Source organism: Passer domesticus, chromosome 15 (genome assembly GCF_036417665.1).
Source record: "Passer domesticus isolate bPasDom1 chromosome 15, bPasDom1.hap1, whole genome shotgun sequence".
Lineage (NCBI taxonomy): Eukaryota > Metazoa > Chordata > Aves > Passeriformes > Passeridae > Passer > Passer domesticus.
Genome location: NC_087488.1, coordinates 13,249,455 through 13,272,994, shown reverse-complemented (window position 1 = coordinate 13,272,994; position 23,540 = coordinate 13,249,455). Strand labels below are relative to the sequence as shown.

Sequence of the window (23,540 nt, the reverse complement as noted above, 5' to 3'; positions counted from 1 at the left end):
GGGCAGGTTTATGGGGTGAGAAGGAGGAAGCATAGCCTGCTATTAAAATCCCCCAAAGTGCAGCGCAGGCTCCAGGGCAGGCACAGAAATTCCCTGAACCCACAGCTTGCAAGCATTACCTCGTTTCTCAGTGGTGATCACCGTGGCTTCCAGAGGCTCCCCCCAGCCCTGCCTGGTCTTGGCAGACGTCCTGAAGATGTAGGCTGACTCTGGGCTCAGGTCTGTAGCTGTGAACTGCCGGACTGTGGAGCCAACCTCCACCGTGGTGAACTTGTTGGGGCTGCTGCTGGCCAGGCGGTAGGCGACCTGGTACCCTGCAAGCACAGAGGGGAAAAGGCTCAGCTGGCTGCTCTAGCAGGGACAAAAGAGCACCAGCACTATTAGTTCATCCTAATTGCACGCTTATCTGAAGTCAGGAGAAAAGTAATTTACTGCCTTCGGTGCTATAAAGCTCTGATTTTTGGCAGATGCCACACACCTTACAAAGGAAATCATTCACACACGAGGCTCTGCTGGATTCAACTGCCATGAAACTGAGTTCACTTTCCATTCCTTAGGCCAACAAGATGCAAAACGAGTTTAATTCTTCCTGGGCATTCTGGCACCTTTTTGGAAAGCAAAGTTGGTGCAATGTGTCACCTGGCTGAGGTGGTTCAAAGAAACGCTCCAGTTCCAGCTTTCCAACCCACGGTCACTGGTTGTTTTGCCCTCCCCCAGTTTCAGCACTGGCTCAAATTCAAGGTTCTTCAGCTGCTGCTCCAGCAGCTACATTGACCAAACCATGCAGCCTTCACATTGCTCCAGTGAAAGCTTGCTCCTCCTTTCTGCAAGTGCTTTTCCCTCAGCAGTGAGTGCCAGAACTGCCAATAAAGCCACCCTTCTGTTGTTCAGCATCGCTGCCCTTGCCCAGAGCCCTAGGAAGGAGCCTGCAAGCTCTGTGGTCCTGTTTCATCCAGGCAGGTCTCAATAATCAATTTTGCTGATGCCTGTAAGTGATAACCCCCCTTCCACTCTGCCTGACAATCAGGAGCTCACAGTTTAGCTTGGGTTATTAATGATTCCACTGTGCAAGGAGGGCTTCCAGGGCTCTTACGCACCACTAGCGACAACTGTCCCCCAAAGAGGGTCTGCCAAATGTTCAAATCTATTCTGTAAACCCAGCAATTCAATCAGGCTCTCACTTCTGGAGCTCAATGGTAACTTCCAGTCCAGCAGCTGACTTCCAAAATCAATTAATAGCAGAACTGATGTGGGGTTTTATTGCCCAAGCTGAATGTATGATTAAATGCTCCATGGACTTACACAGGGCAGAGCACAGCCAACAAATCCAAATCAAACCAGCTGAAAACAAAACAGTCACGGCACAATTCTGCCAACCCTCTGCTCACCCTCTGAATGACAAAAGAGGTCTGCAGCACCTGAGCCATCTCTTTCTCATGGAATTAATATCCCAGCTAGAGTTTGAACTCCCACCACATCTTGGCTGTAACAAGACCAAGGGGAGCCAAACCTGGCATGGTTCATTGGGAAAGGTCAGTGCATGAAATCTGAGGGGTTGATCTTACCTATGGCTATTAGAGAAAACCCAGTGACATTTATTTCCCACTGTGAATATGCCGCAATTGCCACATTGCCACTCACAGAAAAGGCCTGGAGTTCCTGCAGTCCCTGGAATTGATGCTACACGTGTGTGGCGCACTCTGCCACAAACAGTGGAATTTAATTGGGATACAGATGGTATTAATTTTGTTGTGCTGACTCTCACAGTGCCACTGATGATGCACCAGGGTTTCCTTGTCCTTTCTTCCCTGGCAGCTGCTCGGGGACGTGGGGCAGCAGTCACGGCTGCTTCATGTGGAACAGTTTGCACCAACACCTCGAGGAGTGACCCGGCTTTTCCGAGCACCTGTGGCTTCAGCCCGAGCTCCCCCGGGCTGTGGTTGGTTTAATCCTACAGGAACATTTCCACAGCTGGGTGGAGAGCTTTAGATTTCTTCAGAGGCTGGCAGTAATGTCCTCGGAGGAGTGCCTGAGGACTTTGGGCTTGTCACGTCTGGAGGCTGAGGTGTGACCACACAGCTCCCTGAGGAGGGAGTGTGGAGAAGGAGGTGCTGATCTACCAGGGTGGTAAAACACTGCTGCAGAGAGGTGGTGGCTGCCCTATCCTTGGAAATTTTCAAGGTCAGGTTGGACACAGCTCACAACAGCCTTTATTAGTTGAGAATGCCCCTGCCCTGCTCATGGCAGGGGGGTTGGACCAGATGGCTTTCAAAGGTTGCTGCTAACCCAAACTATCTGGGTTCTGTGATCTCCCTGGGACTGATAGGACATGTGGGAATGGTTCAAAACTGCTTCAGCCAAGATTCAGGCTGGACATGAGGAAGAATTTATTCACAGAGAGGGTGGTCAAACCCTGGAGTTGCCTTCCTGGAGAAGTGGGTAATGCCCCAAAGCCTGTCTGTGTTTAAAAGCCATTTGGATGAAGCCCTTAATAATGCTGTAACTTGGTCAGCACTGAACTGGTCAGGCAGCTGGACTTAATGATTGTTATAGGTGCCTTCCAACTGGAATAGTCTGTTCTGTTCTATTATATTCTAATCAATTAAAAAGTCTCCTGATTTTTCAGTGCTCCTGTGTATGCTTAGATCCCAGCAAAGTCTTGGGGTCTTACACTTTCAACATTTCATTCTTTCACCTGCAAATTATCTCCTTTTATCCATGGGACTAGTTCTTCCATTACTGGTCCAATATATTTCAACAAAGTATTTCTGTACCTTTAATGCTGCAATATTTTGATCTTTTTAAAAAGTCCACAGAAAGACAGAGAGCAACAGGGAGAAGGAACTGATATATATGATCTTTTTTGTTTATACTGATGTGAAGAATGTGGGAGTGAAAACCCCAGTGCAGGATCTTAACAAGGAGGAAAAAATAGTCAAAGAAAAGCACTGGGGAAATTTTTACAGAAGCAAGAAAGATGAAGGAAAAAGCAACTAAGATGGCTAAAGAAGCTTGATAAAGGGATATAGGATGCAAAGAATAAGACCTGGAGGGAAACAGAGAACATTAAAAGAATAGAAAAGTTGATTTATCTAGTTATTAAAAGATAAGTATGATATCTGGGACATATCCTTGTTGAGTAATTTCCTCTCTTTTCTAAACCTTTGTAAAATATGAAGTGTAGTTAAAATGTAAGGGGGGAGTAGAAAGATAACTATTTACTACTAAATGGTGGCAGTCATGCTGGAAAGCAATTACAAACACACCCAGATTAGGCAAAGGAACACATACATATCTAGGCCATTACAATATCTTACACAAGAGTGGGTCTGTGGCTAGTGAAATCATTAATTTAGCTGTGAGAAAGAGGAAATCACTTGTCACAGCCTGTCTCTACGACAGGCTCTGCAAACTCCCTTTCCTTGCATCCCTGTGAAAAACAGCAGCAGCTTTCACTGTCCCCTCCGACATCTGCTGTTGGCACAAAGTCTGAGGAAATATCTGTTTTCCTGAGTTTGCATGACCAGAGACATCACCTTAACAGATTTCCTAAGAAACTCAACACCTCCATAGGTCTGATTCCAAGGCAAATATCCAAGTTGTACACCTGAACTCAGCTCACTTTTATTGCTACCTACAACCCACTTGAGAGACACCCAGTACTTCATTCTGACCCCCTGCATCTCCTGTTAGACAGTTTGGGACAATGACAATCCAGACTGGCATGAAAAGCATTACATTTATTTTTTCTGAGTGGCACAGAAGACTCAGTACTTAAACTACAAGTTGGATAATAACTAGGGCTAATGCAAGATCAAAAAGATAAAATTATTACGTTGATGAATTTCAGCAACAAGGGATAGGAGAAGAAAGGAAATGTTAAGTGAAATCAAACGAGACAAATCAATAGAGGTAAATGGAAAGTGTTCAAAGAGAAATTAATGTATGCTTGAGGGCTATAACAGGCAATTGCTGCAGTGGAGGAATGAGCAGCTTTTTTTCCTTGCTAGATTATGACAATAAGACGTTGCAGATATCTTAGGGAAAAAAAAAATTAAAAAATCAAAGATTATGAATGAAAGTATAACCTTTAAAAGGTGATTGGAGCAAAGTTTTGGGGGAAAGGAATATCTTACAGAATGTGAAATATCTGGATGGTCAATAAGAATTAATATATTTTCTTAACATTTTTGCCATATAGCATTAGATCCCAAATACCTTCTGCTATTGGGAGTGCTGCCAGTCACCAGACCACACCAGCACTAAAAACCCTCCTGAAAAGATCAAGTCGTCAGGAGTTTATTTATTCATTGAAACGAGGCTTATTTTTCACTTCAGCATCTTTTTGAGCATTTTTTTTCACAAGTGCAAGCAGTTCCATGGGCTGCACACTTCCCAAACTCAATAAATGGCAGCTGCCTGTTAAACATTAGGTCACCGCAACACAGCCGCTGGATTCCCCGAAGCAAACAGGCAGCAGGAGGGTGACAACACCCCATGAATATCAAAAAGCTTTCAGGCTCATCACCATACAAAGCCCTTCAAGAAGTGACAGCACCCGTTGGTGCAGGCCACGGTGCAGCAGAGATACAAACAATTATTAATTTGTCGCAGAACTCGGGGAGAGCTGAGCGATACCACGAGGTTACGCTCGGCGCGGCGGAGCAGCAATCCAGTTTGTTGATTTTCCTGCTTATCTGTTTTAGGGCCAGCGGGTGTGCAAATGCAGCCTGGGATCAAAATAGGAATTTGCGAACATGGATTACATCCAATTTTGGTTCTAATTCTCGGCGGAGTTCTTACACTTCTTTTTTTGCAATAAGCTGCAGGTAAATGCTAAATACAAGGATACCGTGAGGAATACTAACCAGGCCCGGGGAGGATGTGGGTTAAGCTCTCATTTTCAGGGGGAGCTCATGGCTTGAAGTGCACAAATGCACATTAATGCCTCATTTATCTTTAATAGCATTTGAGGGAACTATGTGGGTGCTGGCTGAACTGAGTGCAGAGAGGAAGACAGAGTGAAACCTCAGATGGTTGGAGTAACATTCCCAGAAGGAAAAAGGGAAATATCTCACAGTCTTGCATGGTAAAATATTTAAACAAACAAACAAGTGGTTTTCCCTCTTGGTGCCTGCCAGTATTTCATCCTGCTAATCTCTCTCTGAAATGCTAGAACATGTTTTTATATAGATTACAGAAATGTTAGCTGCAAAGGTGCGTGTATGCTCAGAGGACAAGGCAGCCAGAGCAGGAACACTAGTTCAAAGGCTCTGAATATAAGTTGCTCTTGCAAAGCAAGTGGTTTTTCTTTCGAGCCCCAGGAGTGAAGAGAAGGGCAGCACACAAAATTACGTTCACTTATTTTTCCCAATGACTCCACTTTGGTGCACTTGACCAGAGGGTTGGAGTGGTGTTTTGGATGTTCATTATAGTAATGAGATGTAAAAAGTGTACAGGGAAAAAATAAAAACCCAAACTCCCCAAATTTGCAACCTTTCCTTAGAACGCTACACATAGTTTTTTATCTATTTTTGAAGCATGGTTCACTTCTTAGGAAGGATCACAGAAGTACCCAGCATGAGCAATTTTCCCTTTTTCTCTCTTTGGCAGCTAACTACTTCCTCCAGGAACCTCAGTAATTCTACCATTGAGAAAATAAAAGTGAGAACTGTTGAATAAAGACAATGGACTTCAAAGAGGTAGATGGGGGGGACTGGCAGGTAACATCGCCCTGGGAAGAAATTCTAAGGGAAAAAGAAATCCAGGTTAGCTGACCATTTTAAGAGACAATAAAAATGGTACAACTATCCCAATGCAGACAAAAGATGATAAGAGGCCAACATGTTTGCATTCAGAGCTCACTAATGGCCTGAAAATCAAAAGTGAATTGGACAAAAAGTTGAAACAGGACACAGGCCTAAGGGAGTGTATAAATAGACAGCACAGGCACGTAGGGACAAAATCAGAACGGCCAAAGAGAAAAGTGAGTTATCACCTGAAGGGCAGCAAAGGCAATGAGAAAGATTTCATAAATACATTAGAAATCTGAGGGAGAGAAGGAGAACAGGTCAGCCAGCAGGAAGAAAAAATGAGCACAAGACAGGTGAGGCAGAGAGGGAAGGAAGGCTGGTACCTGCATTGCTGCATTTTCACACACAACAAGAAGTTGGTGCTGACAAGATCCTCCACACAAATTAAAAGTGACAACAATGTAAGTAGGGATGCAGGCTGGAATGGAGAACAGGTTAACGAATATTTAGTTAAGTTGGATGTAATCAAGTCAGAAAGGCCTGATGAAATTTGCCCTGCAGAGATGGAGCCATCTCTGAATAATTAGCCATTCTCTGCTAGGACTTGTGGACGACAGGTGACATCCCAGAACATTAGAAAAGGGCAAACAGAGTACACCACCTTTTAAAAGGAGGCAAGATCGACTAAAGGAATTATGGACAAATCAGACTAAAGTTCAATACACAGAAAGTACCTGGAAAAAAATATGAGTCAATATACAAGCATCCATGAGGATAATAATGTGCCAGGGAACAGCCAATATCTGTTTGATTGGAGCAAATAATAAATATCAAATAATCTGTTTTCCATTTTGACAGTGTAATTGGCCAGGTGGGAAGAGTAGATATGATCCACATTGACTTTGAGTAAGGCTTTAATATGGTTGCACACAGTCCCACCAAAAGCAAACACAATAACAGAATCTAAGAAAAACACCACACATTTTGAAGTGAACGCTTAAAAAAATAAAATGTTATTATCAGTGATTTGCTAACAACCTGGGAGGACACAGTAAGCTCTCATGAGACCTCATGAATGAGTCTGGTCCTGTTTAATACTTTCATTAATGACCTCGCTGATGGAATTGCCAATCTGCTTGCAAACACCAAAAATGAAACCAAGCTGTGCACACTTTAGAGGACATGAGTGTCATTTAAAGAGATCTGGGTAATGAAGAGAGATGGTCTGGAATCACTGAGATGAAATTCAATAAAGGCATCTGCAAATTATCACACTTAAAGAGAAAAAGCTGAATGTTCTTGTGAAAGGAGGACTGGCTGACCTGGAAGTATCCAGTGGGAAAGTGCAGGAATGAACAGTGGGACATGAACTGACTTAGTTACACCATCAGAGTAGTCAAGGACTGTGTGAAGTATCCTGGGATGTCTTACTGGGCATGGGCTGTGAAAACAACAATTGGAAACAACACTCTACACCCCAAACATGCCAAAGATTCTTTAAGGGAATCTTTTCCCTTTCCTTCCAACCCCGTTTTTTGTATGATTTTATCATCACCATAACGGCAATGAGCAAGAACCAGCTGTGGAGGGGATGCACTGCACAAAGCACTCTGCAAAGACAAAATAAAGGAGAGTTCCTGCTCCACTGATCTTGCAGCAACTCCAGCAAATGAGGCTGACAAAGTGCAGCAACGTGAGAGGTTGGAACACAGTTGGGGGAGCAAAATGTCTTTTGTGCTTTCTCATCACTCCTATCAAATGATTTTTTTTCTCCTTAACCACATCCTGTGACTCAAATCTCAATCTCTGCTGAAAGCAAGTTCTAGGACACACAGTTCCTTAAAAAAAGCAACAAATCAAACCCACAAGACAACCTGGAAGCCAAGCTTTCTTGAGCTGCAGAGAAACCCTGCGTGGATCCATCTCTGGCAGCTCACCACTGCCAAGCTCCACACAGACTCCTCCTCATGCTCAGAAAATCCTGCAGAGTCTACCTTTGGATGCTGTTTGATGATTTCCCTGTGTCTTCAGATGCCAGGATCACTTTGGTAAACTACACACCTGAGCAAACACTTTGAGTTCTTGACTCAAGATTTAAGTGCAATGCAGGACGAGTTCTGTATTTAAAGCAATGCCACCTCTGCAGGAGCATTTGAAGCAGGCACCCTCCAGCCATCAAGGAAGGCTTTAGGGAATATTGCTGGAAGCCAACACATGAGCCTGAAGGATGGCAGTGAAATTAGAAGCAGAAAGGCCTGGCAGAATGAGTACTAGATAAAAACAAAAGCTTTTGCTTCTGTTCTCAGAATTGAGACACAAATCTTTACTCACCAGCCAGAACGACTGTAAAATGTGTTCAGCAGCAGCAGAAAACACTAAATTGCTTGGTAACTATGAGCTACGTTAATTTTAGAGGCAGGAATGGATTCTTACATTGTAAAAGTCTTCACATTTTAAGTGCAACAGTGGCTGGTGCACATATTGCAAAGGCAACCCAAGAGTTATGAGAGCAGGAAGGTGAGAAGGTTTTCTGCAAATTCCTGTCATGCCTTGCTGCCTCTCTTTCCCTTGATGAAAGGGCAAATAGGATTTAACTCCTCATGACCTGTCAGACATTATCTCAAGGAAGCAATAAAATGGAAGCACACATAAAACTGAAACATTGGGCGTGTCTGGCAAAGGTGGGGAAAATCCAGGTCTCCAGGCAGTTTTCCCAACAGTCAGCCAAACAGGTTACCATCCCAAACGCAGATGGGAGGAGAGATGACACAGGGACTTGAACAACACTGAATTCTGGCTCAGGAAAACCCACAGCATGGAGCCCTGCAGACTGGTCCCCTCACCACAGCCCTTCAGCAGCACATTTTCTTTTCCTCAGCCAGAGATACGCTTATGTGCAAGGCAAAGGAATACTCAACAGCTGCAGCTTGCTCTGATCTCCATCCCCCCACTCCCAGCCCGGCGTTTGCTGCTCCACCTTACCCAGAATGATCCCGTTGGGCTCCTCCGGTGGCTGCCAAACGATGCGCACGGACGTCAGCCTCACCTCGGGGAACACCAGCCTCACGGGGGGCCCGGGGGCTGCAAGGCAACACAGAGGGCATGGCAGCAGGCACTGCACATCAGAGGGATCACAGGTTTTCTGCTCACCCTGTACAGAATTATGACCCAAGCTGGATCTCTCCAACAGTGGTTGGAAGCACCCGTGCACAGTACACATTTATTCTGTATATAAATATACATTCTGTCCATGGACAAAGGCCTCCAACACCCTCAGACACCAAGCACAGCACAGACCAGTGCACCCTACAGTGGTTTTTTACTGCATCAGGAGCTCTGAGCTCCGTAAGATTTTTCTCAGTGCAGCATCACCACTGGTGTAATTGAGAACACACTATGAAGCAAGACACCAAGCTGCCTTTACAGAGAGTTATATAGCTGAATTCACTTCATACCTGTTGAAATTCAATAATATCCCTTCCCTGTGTCATCAGCACCAGCTTTGAACCGTTTCCTGACTTTACATTTGCATTTTAAACACTGAGGTGTGAGCAGGAGAACCTGAGGCAGGTGAGAGGCACATTAACACAAATGGTGCTGACCAGCCCAGGTTCACGAGGTGAGGAGATGCTAATTCATACATTACCATCCGTGAATTTTCCCCTTCAGCACAAATTCCACCTGCATTACTCCTGGTGATACTTTTAATTAAGTTGAGCCCAGAGGAGACACAACATATTTATGTCAGGGGTATGGAGATGGAAGAACAATTAGTTTCATTTGCCAACATGCACTTAAGGAGGGAACTGCTATAATGGGGTTATCCAAAACAAACAGTTTTAAGTATATCTCATTATAGTCTGATATGTACATTTCATTGAGTGCTCTTCTCTCCCTGCAGAATTCTGCTAACAGTAACTTTTCTTATTTTTCTTTTCAAAGAAAAGCCAGGTCCATACACAGGGAGTATGCTGAGAAAAAGGCTAAAAAAATGTCAGGGAGTTGTTGCCCCTGTTCCTGACCCCACATGCTCCCACTCCATCCTTCCCTGCACTGCATGGAAAATGTTTTGTTAAGCCAGAAGTCTGAATGTGTTGTCAGCCCAACCAAATTACCTTAATGAATTTACTTGTGTAAACCAATGTTTTCCCCATTACTATTTTGAAAAGATTTTGATGAAAAAGAGAGAGACTTAAACAGAAGCCTCTCACACTGATCTCAACCTATTTATTCCTGAAAAGGTAATGGAAGTAAAAGCAGTTTTAGCATCTGCAAAGCCCAAAAATATTTCAAGAATTGAATCAAATTTCTGTAGAATTCCATCAGCAGGAATGCTTCCACCAGTGTGCTTAGTTGGTTCCTTCAGGAACCCAACTGCATTGGGAACCCCCTGGGAAGTGCTGGAGGCAGCTGCAAAAGGAAGCTGGTAGGATCAACTTCCAAGGTCAATGCCTTATTCTTTTGGGGTCAAAAAAAAGGAGAGTGGATTACTGAAGTTTCCTTCAGTCCAGTCAGACCCGGATTTGTTTATTGCTTTCAACTGCAGCACATTTTTTTTTAGCATGATTGAACTTGAATAGGAATTTATAATTGGTCTCTAAAATTGTCTTCAATAGAAATTATCTCCACCAAGTTACAGAGTTCAATATTAGAAGTTTTCTTCCTCTTCATTAGCTGCAGGGAAGGAGGAAATAGGGGACAGGGGTTTTCTGTGCTTTTGCCAGATTCTCAGCCCATGACCAATGGGATACTGCTGAGTTATACACCGGGTACAGACAATGTCCTTTGGGTTCAAAACTGAAAAGAAACTGCCCCCAAAATCCAAATATTTATTGCCTACACTTGCACCACTAGAAGAAGTCTGCATTAAAAGGCTGGATCAAATAAGAAGGTTATTTTGGCAACCTTTAAACTCACCATCATCCTTGGTTCTCTCTGTCACTGGTGGGGAGCTGGGGACCCCATCCCCAATGCGGGTGAATGCCAGCACCTGGAGCTCGTAGAGGATGAATTTCCTCAGGCCTGAGAGCAGCACTGACTGGCTGTGGTTCCCCCTCACTGTTTGGCTCTTGGGTTCTGAGTCCAAATCCTTTGCTTTGTAAAGGATCTGCAGGATAAATGTGGATGAGACACAGATGGAAAGAGATTGTTGCATGAGGACTGAAGAGAGGGAGATTCCTCCTTGTCACCCTGTATAAAATGAGATAACATTCACCAATCACCCCCTTCAAAGCCAACACACTTCTTGTACCTTCTCCAGCTGGCTTTGGAACAATAAGAATACCCAGCTAGTGAACAATAAATAACAAATACAAAATCATGTCCTGGCAATATACTAAAAGTCAAATGAGTATGAAACTCCAGCTGCATACCTTGTAGCCCAGGATGAGACCATTCTGCTCAGACTCAGGAACTGCTGCCCAGGTCAGCAGGATCTGGGTTGAGCTCACAGCTTCAGCAGAGACATTCTCAGGAGGAGCAGAGGGAACTGGAACCACACAGCATCACCAAAGATCAGAAATAGGTCAGACATAGCAGATAATTTTTTGCCATCTCCCTACCTGCCTAGGAGTCTTCCAGGGTCCCATAGAAGAGTATTCAAACCCAAAAGAGCTGGAATATGTTTAGACAATCCCTTTTCTTCTTGTATTCATTCTACTTCATCTTTATATTTCAGCCTGTCTCACAATTTCTTGCCAGTTCATCTCAGAAATGACAATGTTTGTAAAGAGCTAAACATTTAATACTTATCAGTGTCTACAGACAGACAGTAAATATTGACAGCTGTGAATAAATTTCAAATTCTATATATTTGCAGTAATTAGAACCAAGTTTAAATTCCTGGACTTCTCCAGAAGCCTATCCCACAGTATTTCTTTACCATATCTTTTATTCCCTACGCCAAAATCCAGAACTCTCCCTGAATGTGAGTTTATCTTACAGCATGATCTGCTCTAACAAGAAGTTTTATGCCCCTGTGGCTTCCTATATTATCTGAAAGGAAATTGTAACATCTTGTCTAGAGCTAGCAATAATTCCCCCCCTGGATAGCACTGCCACTTCAGTAAGAAGTTCTTTAACCTATGCAGCCTTTTGATGATGTGATAGTGCTCAACATTTGCAAGACATCAATTAGAGATGGATGCATTAACACCAGGAGTGTTTTCAGGGAGTGATACGGTGTCAATGAGAGATGTCTATTTCATCTCTGTTGCAAAATTGGCTCTCATGAAACTGCAAACATCATTAGGACTGATGGCATAGGAACACTGTAATTTTCTCTGACTCCAGAGAAGAGCAAACTTGCATTTTCCCATGCCATTAAAACTCAGAGTGCTGCAGAACCACACAACTGCAGCCCTTTGTAGGCAAGTTTAATAGCATGTCACGTTATGCAAGCAGGATGTGAGGCTATTTTTAAGAGTTCACATTTTATGCTGCCCTTTTGCATTTTTTCCCCATGGCATTTCCAGCATCTGAAGGCTACAATCTTTTCTAAAGCCTGATACACCTGTCAGACCTCCAGAGAACATTCACCAAGTTATGTTACACAAGCACTTAGGGACAGTACAGCTTGATTAGGACCTGAATATATCACAAAAAGCAGCCCAAAGCTCTGCCAAAGGAAAGCTTTCCTGGCTGTCCGAGTGAAAGAACAGATCTGCTGTTTTGGAGGCGAGCTCCTGAAGCTCCTAGCAACATGAATGAGATAATGAGTATGACACCAGAATTAATAAAAATGGAAAAATCCCACCCCCAAAACGTGGTACCCCCACCCCTGTGCACTCAAGGTTAACGGCAGAGATAGTAATTTCTGAAACAATTTCCCTGATACTAATTATTTGGGGCATAAGAAACAGAGCACCATCACAATGACACTGCAGCAGACTGAAATCCAATTTTTTCCCCCCTCCAACACTGAAGTGTCTTTTTTTTTTTAAATCTTCTCCCAGATTTATCCCCCACAAGGATATAATTATGTTAAAGGAAAATAGATTGCCAGGAGCCATGAATGTCTTTGGATAGCTGCCATAACTTTATCTGTAGATCTTCACAAAGAGCTACTCCCACATGAATCACTCCTGGAGAGAGAAAGGGTGGAGGTGGGTCACAAGGAACCAGGATGCGTAGAGGAAAGAAGCCCTTTCCAGCCACATTTATTTCTGTTTTATCTGCTTTGAGGCCTTTCAAAAGAGAAAAAGTTACTTTATTTTACAAATATTTATTTTCCTCTTTGATCAGCAGCCAGGAACTCTCCTGAATTCACAGAAGGCAGAGGCTGTGCCCGGGCTGGCCTCGAGGGCATCCTGGCTTTGAGGTGAGGATGGTCACACTGCTGGTGGGGCACTGGACAGCTGACAAAGGAGAGAAGGAGGTTCATTATCTCAGACCTCTCTCAATTCCCAGTGACAGAGCAGCTGAATGCCCCCTCTCACTGGAAAGGAATCTAAGTCCATTGCTTGAATGGTAAAAATCCTTGTGTTCATTCAGCGAGCTTTAAATCTTCAGTCCTCACCTCGAGTGAGTGTCGAGAATTTGATTCTAATATGAATTCAGGAACTGCAAGTCATTTTATGGATCTTATTGTAGCCAGCCTTTTATCAAGTAACAGACTTTGATTGACCCTTTAAGAATGAATTGAAAGGTAACCTTCATTTCTCTGACCCATCTCCTCTCTGAGGAAGCTGTGATTCAAAGAAATTACAGTTTGCTAAGACTAATTAGTGAGTGAGGCACATAATCCCTCTTTCCTCTGCAAGCTCCCTTCTCTAATGCTGGTCTCCTTAAACTGTTGCAACTGAAGACTTTGTTATAAGCTCCAAAAAGCTGAGTTCTCATTAGTAACCTGCAAGAACAGCTCAGAAGCTAAGCAACAGTGTCCAAAAAAGTCCCAGAGCATGAACAAAATGAACCGGAAACACTGAAACTAAACGATGAGCTAATCCAGCCAAGTGCCAGCACGGAGCACTTCAGAAGATCAAACGTAGGAAATCACAGAGTTACTGGCACTTTGCATTGGAACGTCAATAACAGCTCAAGTTTTTAAGGTTATCCACTTTGGCATCTAAAATTATGCATCCTCTTTCTACATCTGACACAGCCACATCTGATGTACAGCAAATTATGTCGTTTTATGTCTCTAACTGGGCCAAAAGGAGCTTTTAATAAGCTAGTCTGTATTCTGGCTTTCTAAGAAAGCTAGAGAGTGGGATGCAGTGGTTCTCTGCATTTTTGCATCTCATTTTATCTGCACATCCCTCACTCTTTTTGAAAGCAAAAATTAAAGTGGCACATTGTACTTCTGATGTTGGCTAAGAAGTGCAAATTTCCAGCAAGGTTCACGGCAAAACTAGCATAGCTGCAGCACACATCCACTTTGCCTACAAAATTAGGTACTGCAGGCCAAATCCTTAGCTTGTACAAATTCCCACAGTGACACTGGACCACATTTGAATTATCAAGAGATGCTCCATCACAGCACAGTAACTGCTCTGTGAAGGTCAGACTCCCAAGCACCGGGAGATTGATCCTTGCCATGGATGTGTGACCATGCTCCTACAGTAGCTCATCCTGTAAGATGAGTGTACACATTCATGTAGCTGAATATTAAGAGCACAAAATCCATTAAGGCACTGGGTTAGGTGTATCTGAGATGAATTTTTTTGAAAGCAACAGGGTCTCTATCTAAGAAGAAGCAGCCCTGCCAAGGTTGTTCTAATACATCAGATGCCTCTGCAATTTCTTGCTTTTTCTATATTGGACCTACTGTCGTTGTCAATTTATTGAGTGGAAACTGAGCTTGTTACTCTGCAGTTATTTTACACTGTAAAATTTAATGAGCTATTTAATTTCTAACATTACAAAAACATTTTGGATTGATAGAACCTGTCCTGTTTAAAAATCCTAATTCATCTCCCTCCACCTTCAGCTGCTTGCAACCCTATCCCAGATTTTCATTTTAGAAATTCCCAACTGTTTACCAGTGTTACCAAAACCTACAGCATTATTATTCCCTCCTAGTTTCTTTGGGTTTGATTTGTTTTATATATTCAAGAGCTTCAGAAACCAGTGAGTACTTGTAATGACATACCCCACTATTGTTGTTGGCATTTGTGCTCAGCTATCAGTGCTGTGATTGCACAAGCTAAAGCAAACAAATGCTCAAACAGAGCTTTATTTTCAATAAAGATTTTGGGCTCCAGTGGCTGCACTGCCATCAGATACCATGACCTGGTTTAGTGCCTGGGCTCTACTCCTTATCTCCTTGGATGGCATAAAACATGGAACCAGGAGTTGTGCCAATGAAGCACCGCATGATCCTGGCCAAGGCACTTCTGGCCAGCTGTGTGGGATGTTTACAACCACCAGCACCAGCAAACCAACTTCCCTAAGACTCTGTACCTAAAAAACGGGAAAAAAAAATATTTTGAAGTGCTTGCAGAACATAAGCGATAAATAGAATTTTTCTTACAGTTCCGAAGACAGACCTAAAAGTGCTTTGACCTTTCTCTCCGGCTTTAAATAGCTTTTATTTGCATTTTAACCCCATTTGACTGTGCATACAGGTTAATTCCAGATTCCCTGAAGTGCTTTCATACAGTTTGCTGCTAAGCCAGCACATCTTGTATATTCGAAATCTAAGAAGATACAGCCAAAAGTCTGAACCCTGAATTGCTCTATGCAAAAAATCAGATGTTGGTATCAAAGCAAACACATGGAAAAAACCAAACGAGTCCTTACGGCCTAGATCACAGCTTTGTGTTATTTTGATCCTGGGTTCTGCGTGCCTCCCACAATCAGTTTCAAGTCAACCTTCTCTTAATACTCCCAGAGAAAATGCCAGATCCACACGTAACCTCTGATCTTTAGATGCTGAGCAAGAGCTCTGCAATCCTAAGGTTTTATGAAATGACTTAATCTTAGTATTTACTACATTTCAAAAGAAGTGTTTGAAGAGCAGCAGAGAGGCGAAAGTGGAGGATGTGATATCTTTTTATTACGATACAGAACTGCTTTGTCTGGGTCGTGCTATCTCTAACTCCAGCACAAGCCTTCTTTAAAATACCTCTGGCAATCGCTTTCCAATTACTCCTTCCCAAAGAGCAACACTTCAGTGGAGGGGGATGACTTTGTTTAGCTTTCTCCCTGGCTAGTTCAAAGCAGAGTTATCTGAACCAGCAGACCAAACCCTGCTGTGCCTGGTCTCGCTTCCCACCATGGGACACTGCGTGGTACACAGGGCACAGACATGCTCACATCAGGCATGCACTGGATTAAATCCCAACACTTCTTTAGCAAAGGAAATTTACAAAAAAAAAAAAAACCAAAAAAAAAAAAACCCGGGGGAAAAATCAGCATTGAACCTTGCAAAAATAAGTGTCACAAACAGATTTATTATTAAACTTTTAAACTGCTCATGTCGCCAACTTTGTTGCTAACTTGCAACATAACTTTTCATTTCCCAGATGTATACAGGGTAGGTCTGGAAATAAGTTTTGGGGAAGTCAACAGCTAGAGAGCAGCTTTTCAACATCTGCCTTCGCTGCTCTCCTGAGCTAACAGTAATTTACTGTTGCCTGAGAGTGACAGCTTCCTTCTGATATTTGAAGTCTCTGTGCTTGCCTGGACAATTCAGCTCAACAATACAGCCCTGCTGCTTCAGGTCTGTGAGCAGGTTATGTCTACATAACCTTGTACACACAATTTTGGAAGGCAGGTTTGAAAACGTGCCATCAGAAGCTCAGGTAATTATTTTATTTCTCTCTGTGTAATCAGCTCTCTAATGTGACTTGTGCCCTTTTAGAATTATTTGGGGCTTGAAATGAAATTTCAGGTAACCACAGCTGTGAGAAAATGTGCCTCAGGCTAGAAGCAGACGGAGAAAAGGGAAGGATTAGGGGAAATAGGGTACTGGGGAAGAAGAGGAGGCATGAGAGAGCATTTCGGCCAGAAAAGTCGATATACAAGCTTCTCCTTGTGCTGTCCCCACTGGGGCAGAAATGGGGAGAATTTGTTGTGCTTGTTTTAAATAAAAAACCTGAAGGTTTGTGCATGAAAGCAAGGTAGGAATAAAACAAAAGAAATAACCCTTCAAATGTCTGTACGTCTTTTTGCCTGCAGTGCATCTCAAGATCGTTTTTCAAAACTTAATTTCAGATTTCACGGCTCAGCAAGCAAAAAAATCCCCACCCAACATCGAAACACCAAACTAAAAAATTAAAATGTGACTAAAAGGGCAGAAAGGGGTGAATTTCCTGGGTTTTCTGGTGCTCGGACTCACCCGACTCCCGTGTCCGGCCTCTGACGGGCTCGCTCCAGGGCCCTGCCCCGATGGCGTTGAAGGCCTGGATCTGCAGCTCGTACTCCGTCCACTCCTGCAGCTCCTCCAGCGTGCACTCCCGCGCCAGGCGGTCGGCGAGGACCTTCAGCAGGGCTGGGGCTGGCAGATCCACGCGCCACGCCCTGACCCTGTACCCCACCGACTCGGGGTTCCCGTTGTACTGCGTGTCAGGCAGCGGCTGCGGGTGACACGAAAACACAATGCTCCTGTCAGCCTGAACCCCTGTGCAGGCCACAGCAAGGCAAAAACGATCAAGAGGTTGATTTTCTGGTTTATGGTTCGTGATCTCTAGGTTTCTGTGCTGCTTGGGATTTTTCTTTTGATTTTTTACCTTAGTTTTGAGCCAAGTACGTTTGCTCACAAAACCAAGCCCTTTGTTGTGGGTGTATCATCAGAGATGATATGAATACAGTATATTTCAGAGCTTTGTGATTAATTATGGAAATGAATGATAAATTGCTGAAGCATGTGACAAATTCATTTATCGTACATTTTTAACTTTTTTTTACTGACTCTCTGCCTACTCATTTATCAGTAGAGATTCATTCTAGTATTCTAACTCCCCAAGCAATTTCAGAGATTAAAATATGAAATAATTAGCCTACTTCATAAAGTTTGGAGTTTTTCTACTGTAAAACTAACTACGCGATGCCACGGATGGCTGAGATTCAGTTCTGATTCACTGGGAAAGCTGGATACACATTAACATTTCACAGCTTAGAAGACTCTACCCCGCAGGCACGCAGGGCTAGAAGCGTGACCCTCATTCTGCAGGAAGGGAGGAATCCCCAGCTCCCAGGGGAAAACAGATTCACCTGCAGGTCTTGAAATAAAAGACATTAAACACTTTCAAATATTGATGTTATTAAGCATGAAAAGCATTTATCAGGTCATTTTTAGTTGTGGCTGTTGCTTCTCCTGAACCCTGTAGTTTGACTCAAAGGAAAACAGGCTTTCAGGCAGCTCAATCTTAATGTTTTATAGGGTCTTAAAACAACCTAGAGTTAATTTTGGTGGAAGATATGTAGGTCTGGATACAGTCCCAACATGGGCATGATATTCACACAGAAAAGCCATGACAGAGTTGTGTGTGGCCTCTCAAAGGACTGCAATGGCTTTTCTGTGGGTAGTGAGGCAACACTTTCAAGCTTCAGGTTTTGGTCTGGCAAGGTTCAGCATTAAGTCCAGTATCCTGTTGAGAAAGTGGAATTATTCCTTTCCAACAGGAGAAAAACCCTCTTGTTCCCAGCCTGATTTTGACTTCCAGCCATAATGAGTTTATGCATGGAAAAGCTAACATTTGGGCAAAAGGAAACCTGTGCTTCATCAACTTCACACCACAGTAACCCCAGTGGAAAACTCTGCCTAACAGGGGTGAAGAAAAACCATTCTGGAGCAGGTTAATTGCCAAGTAAATCCCAACGTGGCAACTCTGCAGGTAACTGAGATGGGCAAAGGGGCACAGCGATGTCAGCAACTGCCACATCTTTGCAATTAATCATTTATCTCTGCATTTTAGCATGTAATTCCACACCGATTCAGCTAAATCTAATCTTCCCACAGGAGTGTCAGCCTTGCTGCTGCTGCACCACAGCTCTGAGAACCACAGGATGCTTCCCATGGTGGGGTGCACCTTCTGGGGACTGTTTTGTACAGAGAAAACAACCGAGCCCTGGAAAGCAGAAAATTGGCTCAAGCGCCCCATTCCTGCCCCATGTGTTGACCCAGACTGTGGTCCTGGAGCTCCTCAAAGCCAAGCTTTTACACACAGCCACATTCCCCTGATGAAGTGGCAGAAACAGTGGCAGTAGGCAATTTATTTGATTAATAAGGCACTTAAGGCAAGGCTCAGATTTCCGACTAGTCTGGAAAAGGAAACAATTTGGCTGTTACTCCTCTGCGCTGAGCGCCACGAGGAGGAGGTGGCGCTTTGGGAGGGCTGCCCTGGCCCTGGGGGAGCAGCCCCATCCCCATCCCATCCCCATGTCCCTCGAGCTGCTCACCACCCATCGCAGCCACAGGCTGGTCTCGCTGGCCGTGCGCACGGTGACGCTGCCGGGGGCCACGTCTGGCGGGGCCTGCAGGGTCTGGATGACCCGCGAGGGTTGGCTCAGGGGGCTGGGGCCCACCACGTTCACCTGCCGCATCCGGAACCTGCAGCAAGGGGGGAAAAAGGCACTGAGTGCTGCTGTCAGGGCTTGGGGAATGCTCCCTGTCTTCTCCAGGGCGGGAGGACGGGTGGAAAAATAGGAATTAGCGGCTTTCAAAACGTTCCGCAAAGGTCGCTGCACGCGGGTCCCCTTTGTATTCACTGCTGAATGCTTGATGGTAACTGCTTTCAGATCCTCTCAGGTATTTAAAAAATGAAAATGAGATTAGCGTAGGGTCTATTAGAAACTTAGGTATTTGTGTGAGAAATTTATGTTAATTATACCAAGCCTGATGAGCTTATGCTGGCAGTAAGTGATTTTCTCTGGTGATGCTCATACAATACATTCAGAAAGGTATTAAAATATCAAACTTCGGATAGTCTCATTCCCTGTCAATATAAAAAATATACTGGTGATAACATTTCCCCTCAATTACGCGTTGAAAGAGGCTGATTTATCCCTGCGCTGCATTTTCAGCCTTCCTGCACAAGAAAGATTAAGTTATTTAATATGGATATGCATCTTTAAAAAATACCCTGTCTGCTTGAAACCATCTCTTCTACAATAGAAATCCTTATTGGGTCACAAAAGATTTAGGGAAATCTTTTTTTTACAAGGAGCACCACATAATTAAGATGTGCTGTATATTTCAGATACTCTCACCCCTCACAAGCAACTGGAAGCACCCAGCACTTGCACATAAATACGTGACCTGCTCACATTAAACCCTTAATTTTTAGACCTAATGATTGAGCTTGGGAAAAGGATGAGGCAGTCAACACAGCAGTGTTTATTTACCTGCTCTGATCTCCCTTCAAAGTGTACTCAAGGAAACACATTAAACAAATACTGTCCTGATTTCACCCTCAAACACTGGCCCAAAGCATAGGAAAGAAGAATGACCTGTAAAGATGTGCTCTGATAATCAGCGCTCACCATGCTTTTCCTCAGTGAGCAATGACTGAAGCTGATCAGGGGACAACAAATCCAATTGGCAACAGCTTTCTAGGTTTCAAAAATTTGTATAAAATTGGTCAAGACTGAAGCAAAACTGATAAAAGTTCCCATCTGTGCATGCAGGAGAGACAAAAAATAGGCAAAATTCAAGGAGCTGCCTTGAAATGAAAAAAAGTCAAAGGGAAGTGGATGTGTGAAAGATTCCAGCATAAGTGGGACCATTCTAGAATTTAATGAATACAAGAGAAAAATGAGATGTAAGAATAAAATAAACCAAAAAGTTTAACAACTGGGAAAAAACAATCAGCCCAAATTTTTCATATTCCTCATTATTTGCTATCCCAAAAATGTTTCTCCATGCACCTGTCTGGGTGTGCAAGTCTTCCTTATTCTTCATGGACAGTGAAGGCTGAACTGTGGTACAACCCTCACTTTCCTGCTCACCCCTGCCTTCTCAGCTTTAGGATCTGTCTTTATAAGGAGAGCAAAATCCTCTTAACCTGAAGATAATTTTCCAAAACCTCTGCACCAGAAATCTCTACTTAAGTTCAAAAAAATTTGCAAAGACCTTTCAGTAAAACGTTTAGCTCTGGAAGATGAGGTTTAAAACACTTCAGTGGAGGGTTAGTGAGAAATTCAGTATGTTCCTAGGTTTGTGACCAAGTGAGGAAAATTACATGCCAGCACTGAGTCAGTTGTAAATTACATGAGCTCTCCTTGGTTGCACCTACTCCTGGCTTACAACAGCACATGGGTTAGTTAATAGCCCCTTCAGCCAGCACAAAATGGACAAGTTTCTAGAGTGCTGATTTAACACTTGCCACTGGATTTCCTTTCCACCAGCCTCTACATTAGCAAGCTGGATCATGAAAGTATTTTTCATTAGGGCTGAGTACCTCAAATTCTCTAGTCTTGTCTATACCACAGCATCAGTTGGATTGGATTGATTTAAAAATCAATCTCGTTTAACTGGGGTGCACCCACAATGCAGAGTCACCTCAATCAGTTTAGGCATTGCTTATATCTATTAAGCTTAACTTGGTAAATTTCTATAAACAAAGGTTTCATCTAACTAATGTTACCAAATTAAGTTAAATCAATAAAGAGATGTTTAAGCTGATGCAAATATGTAATTACAGGTTTGCACCAGTTTAACTATGATTGATTTGTCACTGGCTGATGTTCCACTGGTGCTCTCTTCAGGGAGGGAAGTCACAGGATAGCAGTTACTTGTAAAAGCATCTCACTGAGCACTAGAATTTCCTTCTCAATGTTATTAACTGGATTTTATGTGAATTACCACTGACAATATTAGATCGGTAATTTTAAGTATAACCTATGAAAACAGCAAAGCTTTTCCCTTTTGTTCAGATTATAAAACTCAGCAAGATGTTTCTGAATAGGAAAGTTGTTTCATGCTGCTATTTACTCTCTTTTTTTTCCATGTTGCAGATAATTACCTGCTGTTCTTACCTGTAATGAGTGTAAGGAGTGAGGTTTGGTACCTCCAGCATCTGAGCATCAGGTTCATTCTCCACCTCATGAAGAGTCACCCATTCTTCTTCATCACCCAGCACACCAACCTGTACATGGGAGAGGTTAGAAGGAATACAAAGTAGGTTATATATATATATCTATCTAAATATATCTATAAATAAATATGTATAACCTCTTTTACAAATAAATATATATAACCTCTTTTACAATGTGTGCCACCACAGCAGTGAAAGCACAAATACTGTTAAACACATTTTCCAGTTAATACTAATTTTTATATGACTAGTTATTTGTAAAGAGAAAACCCAGCCAAGTTAGCCAAGTCTCCTTGTACGTGATGGGATTTCACTGGATCCTGTGATAAGATCCATTCCAGAAAAAACACCATGAGAGCAATAATACCCTGTTCAATCTTCCTGCCACAATACAAAAGTATCAAGTAGTAATATAAGAGAATGAAAAATAGCCTTGATAATAACTCGCAGGAACTGATGCATACTAAGTAAGTCTCAATGGAGGCAAAATGCCATGGAAATGAAGACAGAGAAACAAGAACAAAGTCAAAGAACAAAAGTGTTTTAACCTCATCTGCTGCTCTGCACTTAGGCCAGACTTTTCCATGAGCAACCCTTTGTAGTAATTAATCACAACATGTTGCCCAACACGGGCCTTCAGCCACAGCAGAGTTAGAAGGGACTACGCACTGATGAGAATTGCGCATTGCTTTCTATGCAGCTTTCTGGAGATTAAATGAAGATGAATCAGGACTTAAAAGGAAACCAACAGGGAATGAGAGAAGCCAGAGCCTGACCTGGAAGATGAAGCATGCATGGGCAGGCTGTGCCTGAGCCATGGGAGGAGCGTGGAGAAGGGGAGAAGAGAAGGGCTGGATGGCTGGGCTTCACTCTGGAGATTTACAGGTGCTGAAACCCAGGGGAGTTCAGGCAAAGTGCAGCCCAATTCCCTTGCCCTGGTATCCACAGTCAGGGGCTGAAGGGTGCCAGAGGGTCCCTGGGCAGCTTTTCCCTTCAGTGTCTATTCACAGACTTAACGTCCACAAAGACACCTTATCCCTTTTTAACCTACTGACACTATCTACTCCCACAGGCTGCTGTGGCAACACATTCCAGAAGCTCGCAACCCACTGTGTAAAGAGCCATTTCCTTTAATCTTTTTTAAACAGATCCCTTGCAAGTTCTGTGTACCAGTTACAGCCACAGATGCTGTCAAACACTCGACAGGCGCCACAGCCCCAAGTATCTCACATACCCCAAGTACTTCAAATAGAAAATTAGGTTTCATTCACTCTTTTCTTTTTTTTTTTTCCCTTCAGAAGAAGCAGCCTGATTTATTTATAGATGTTTTAGTTCTTTGCTCACCCAGGACTTGATGTGCTGCATATTTATGTTTGTGCATGAAGAAATGACACAAAGAAAATTAGGCCAGAGAAGTAAGTTCTGCATTGCACTGTGGAAAGAAGCCTGCCTGATCTTCCCAGCAGAACACTGATTCCATGGAGGATGTGGCTGGGCAGGTCTTGATGGGCCTTTCAGACTTTTTGGGGGATCAAGGTCACTGCCATAGACTAAACAACATATAAAATAGATGGTAGTGAAAATTATGGACCTTTTAAAATTCCCAGTCCTAACCAAGCTCCATAAATTGTAGGGAAGCCCATGGACGTGGAAGCTGAAGGGAAACAAATTGAGATGGATCTGTATGGTAAAACAGAACATCCCTAAACTGAACCAGCAGAACAAAGAGTTGATAAAGAGATTTAAAAGAAAAGAAAGCCCTACACAAACAAAGAAAGGATGAGAGTGTTGATTTCAGTCAAGAAAA

At 43.2% G+C, this 23,540-nt stretch overlaps 1 protein-coding gene across 4 annotated transcripts in view; it reads right to left on the bottom strand.

The window, feature by feature from the left end:
* The window catches only part of SDK1 (sidekick cell adhesion molecule 1), a 382,991-nt gene that overhangs the window by 64,884 nt on the left and 294,567 nt on the right, over positions 1-23,540 (bottom strand). For all 4 annotated transcript variants that reach the window (XM_064390819.1, XM_064390818.1, XM_064390817.1 and 1 more), the window contains exons 24-30: positions 21,675-21,784; positions 19,098-19,248; positions 17,035-17,272; positions 11,126-11,241; positions 10,671-10,860; positions 8,736-8,834; positions 120-314 (exon numbers count right to left, since the gene is read on the bottom strand). In XM_064390819.1, coding sequence (XP_064246889.1) covers positions 120-314; positions 8,736-8,834; positions 10,671-10,860; positions 11,126-11,241; positions 17,035-17,272; positions 19,098-19,248; positions 21,675-21,784 — 1,099 coding nt within the window. The remainder of the gene's footprint in view (positions 1-119; positions 315-8,735; positions 8,835-10,670; positions 10,861-11,125; positions 11,242-17,034; positions 17,273-19,097; positions 19,249-21,674; positions 21,785-23,540) is intronic.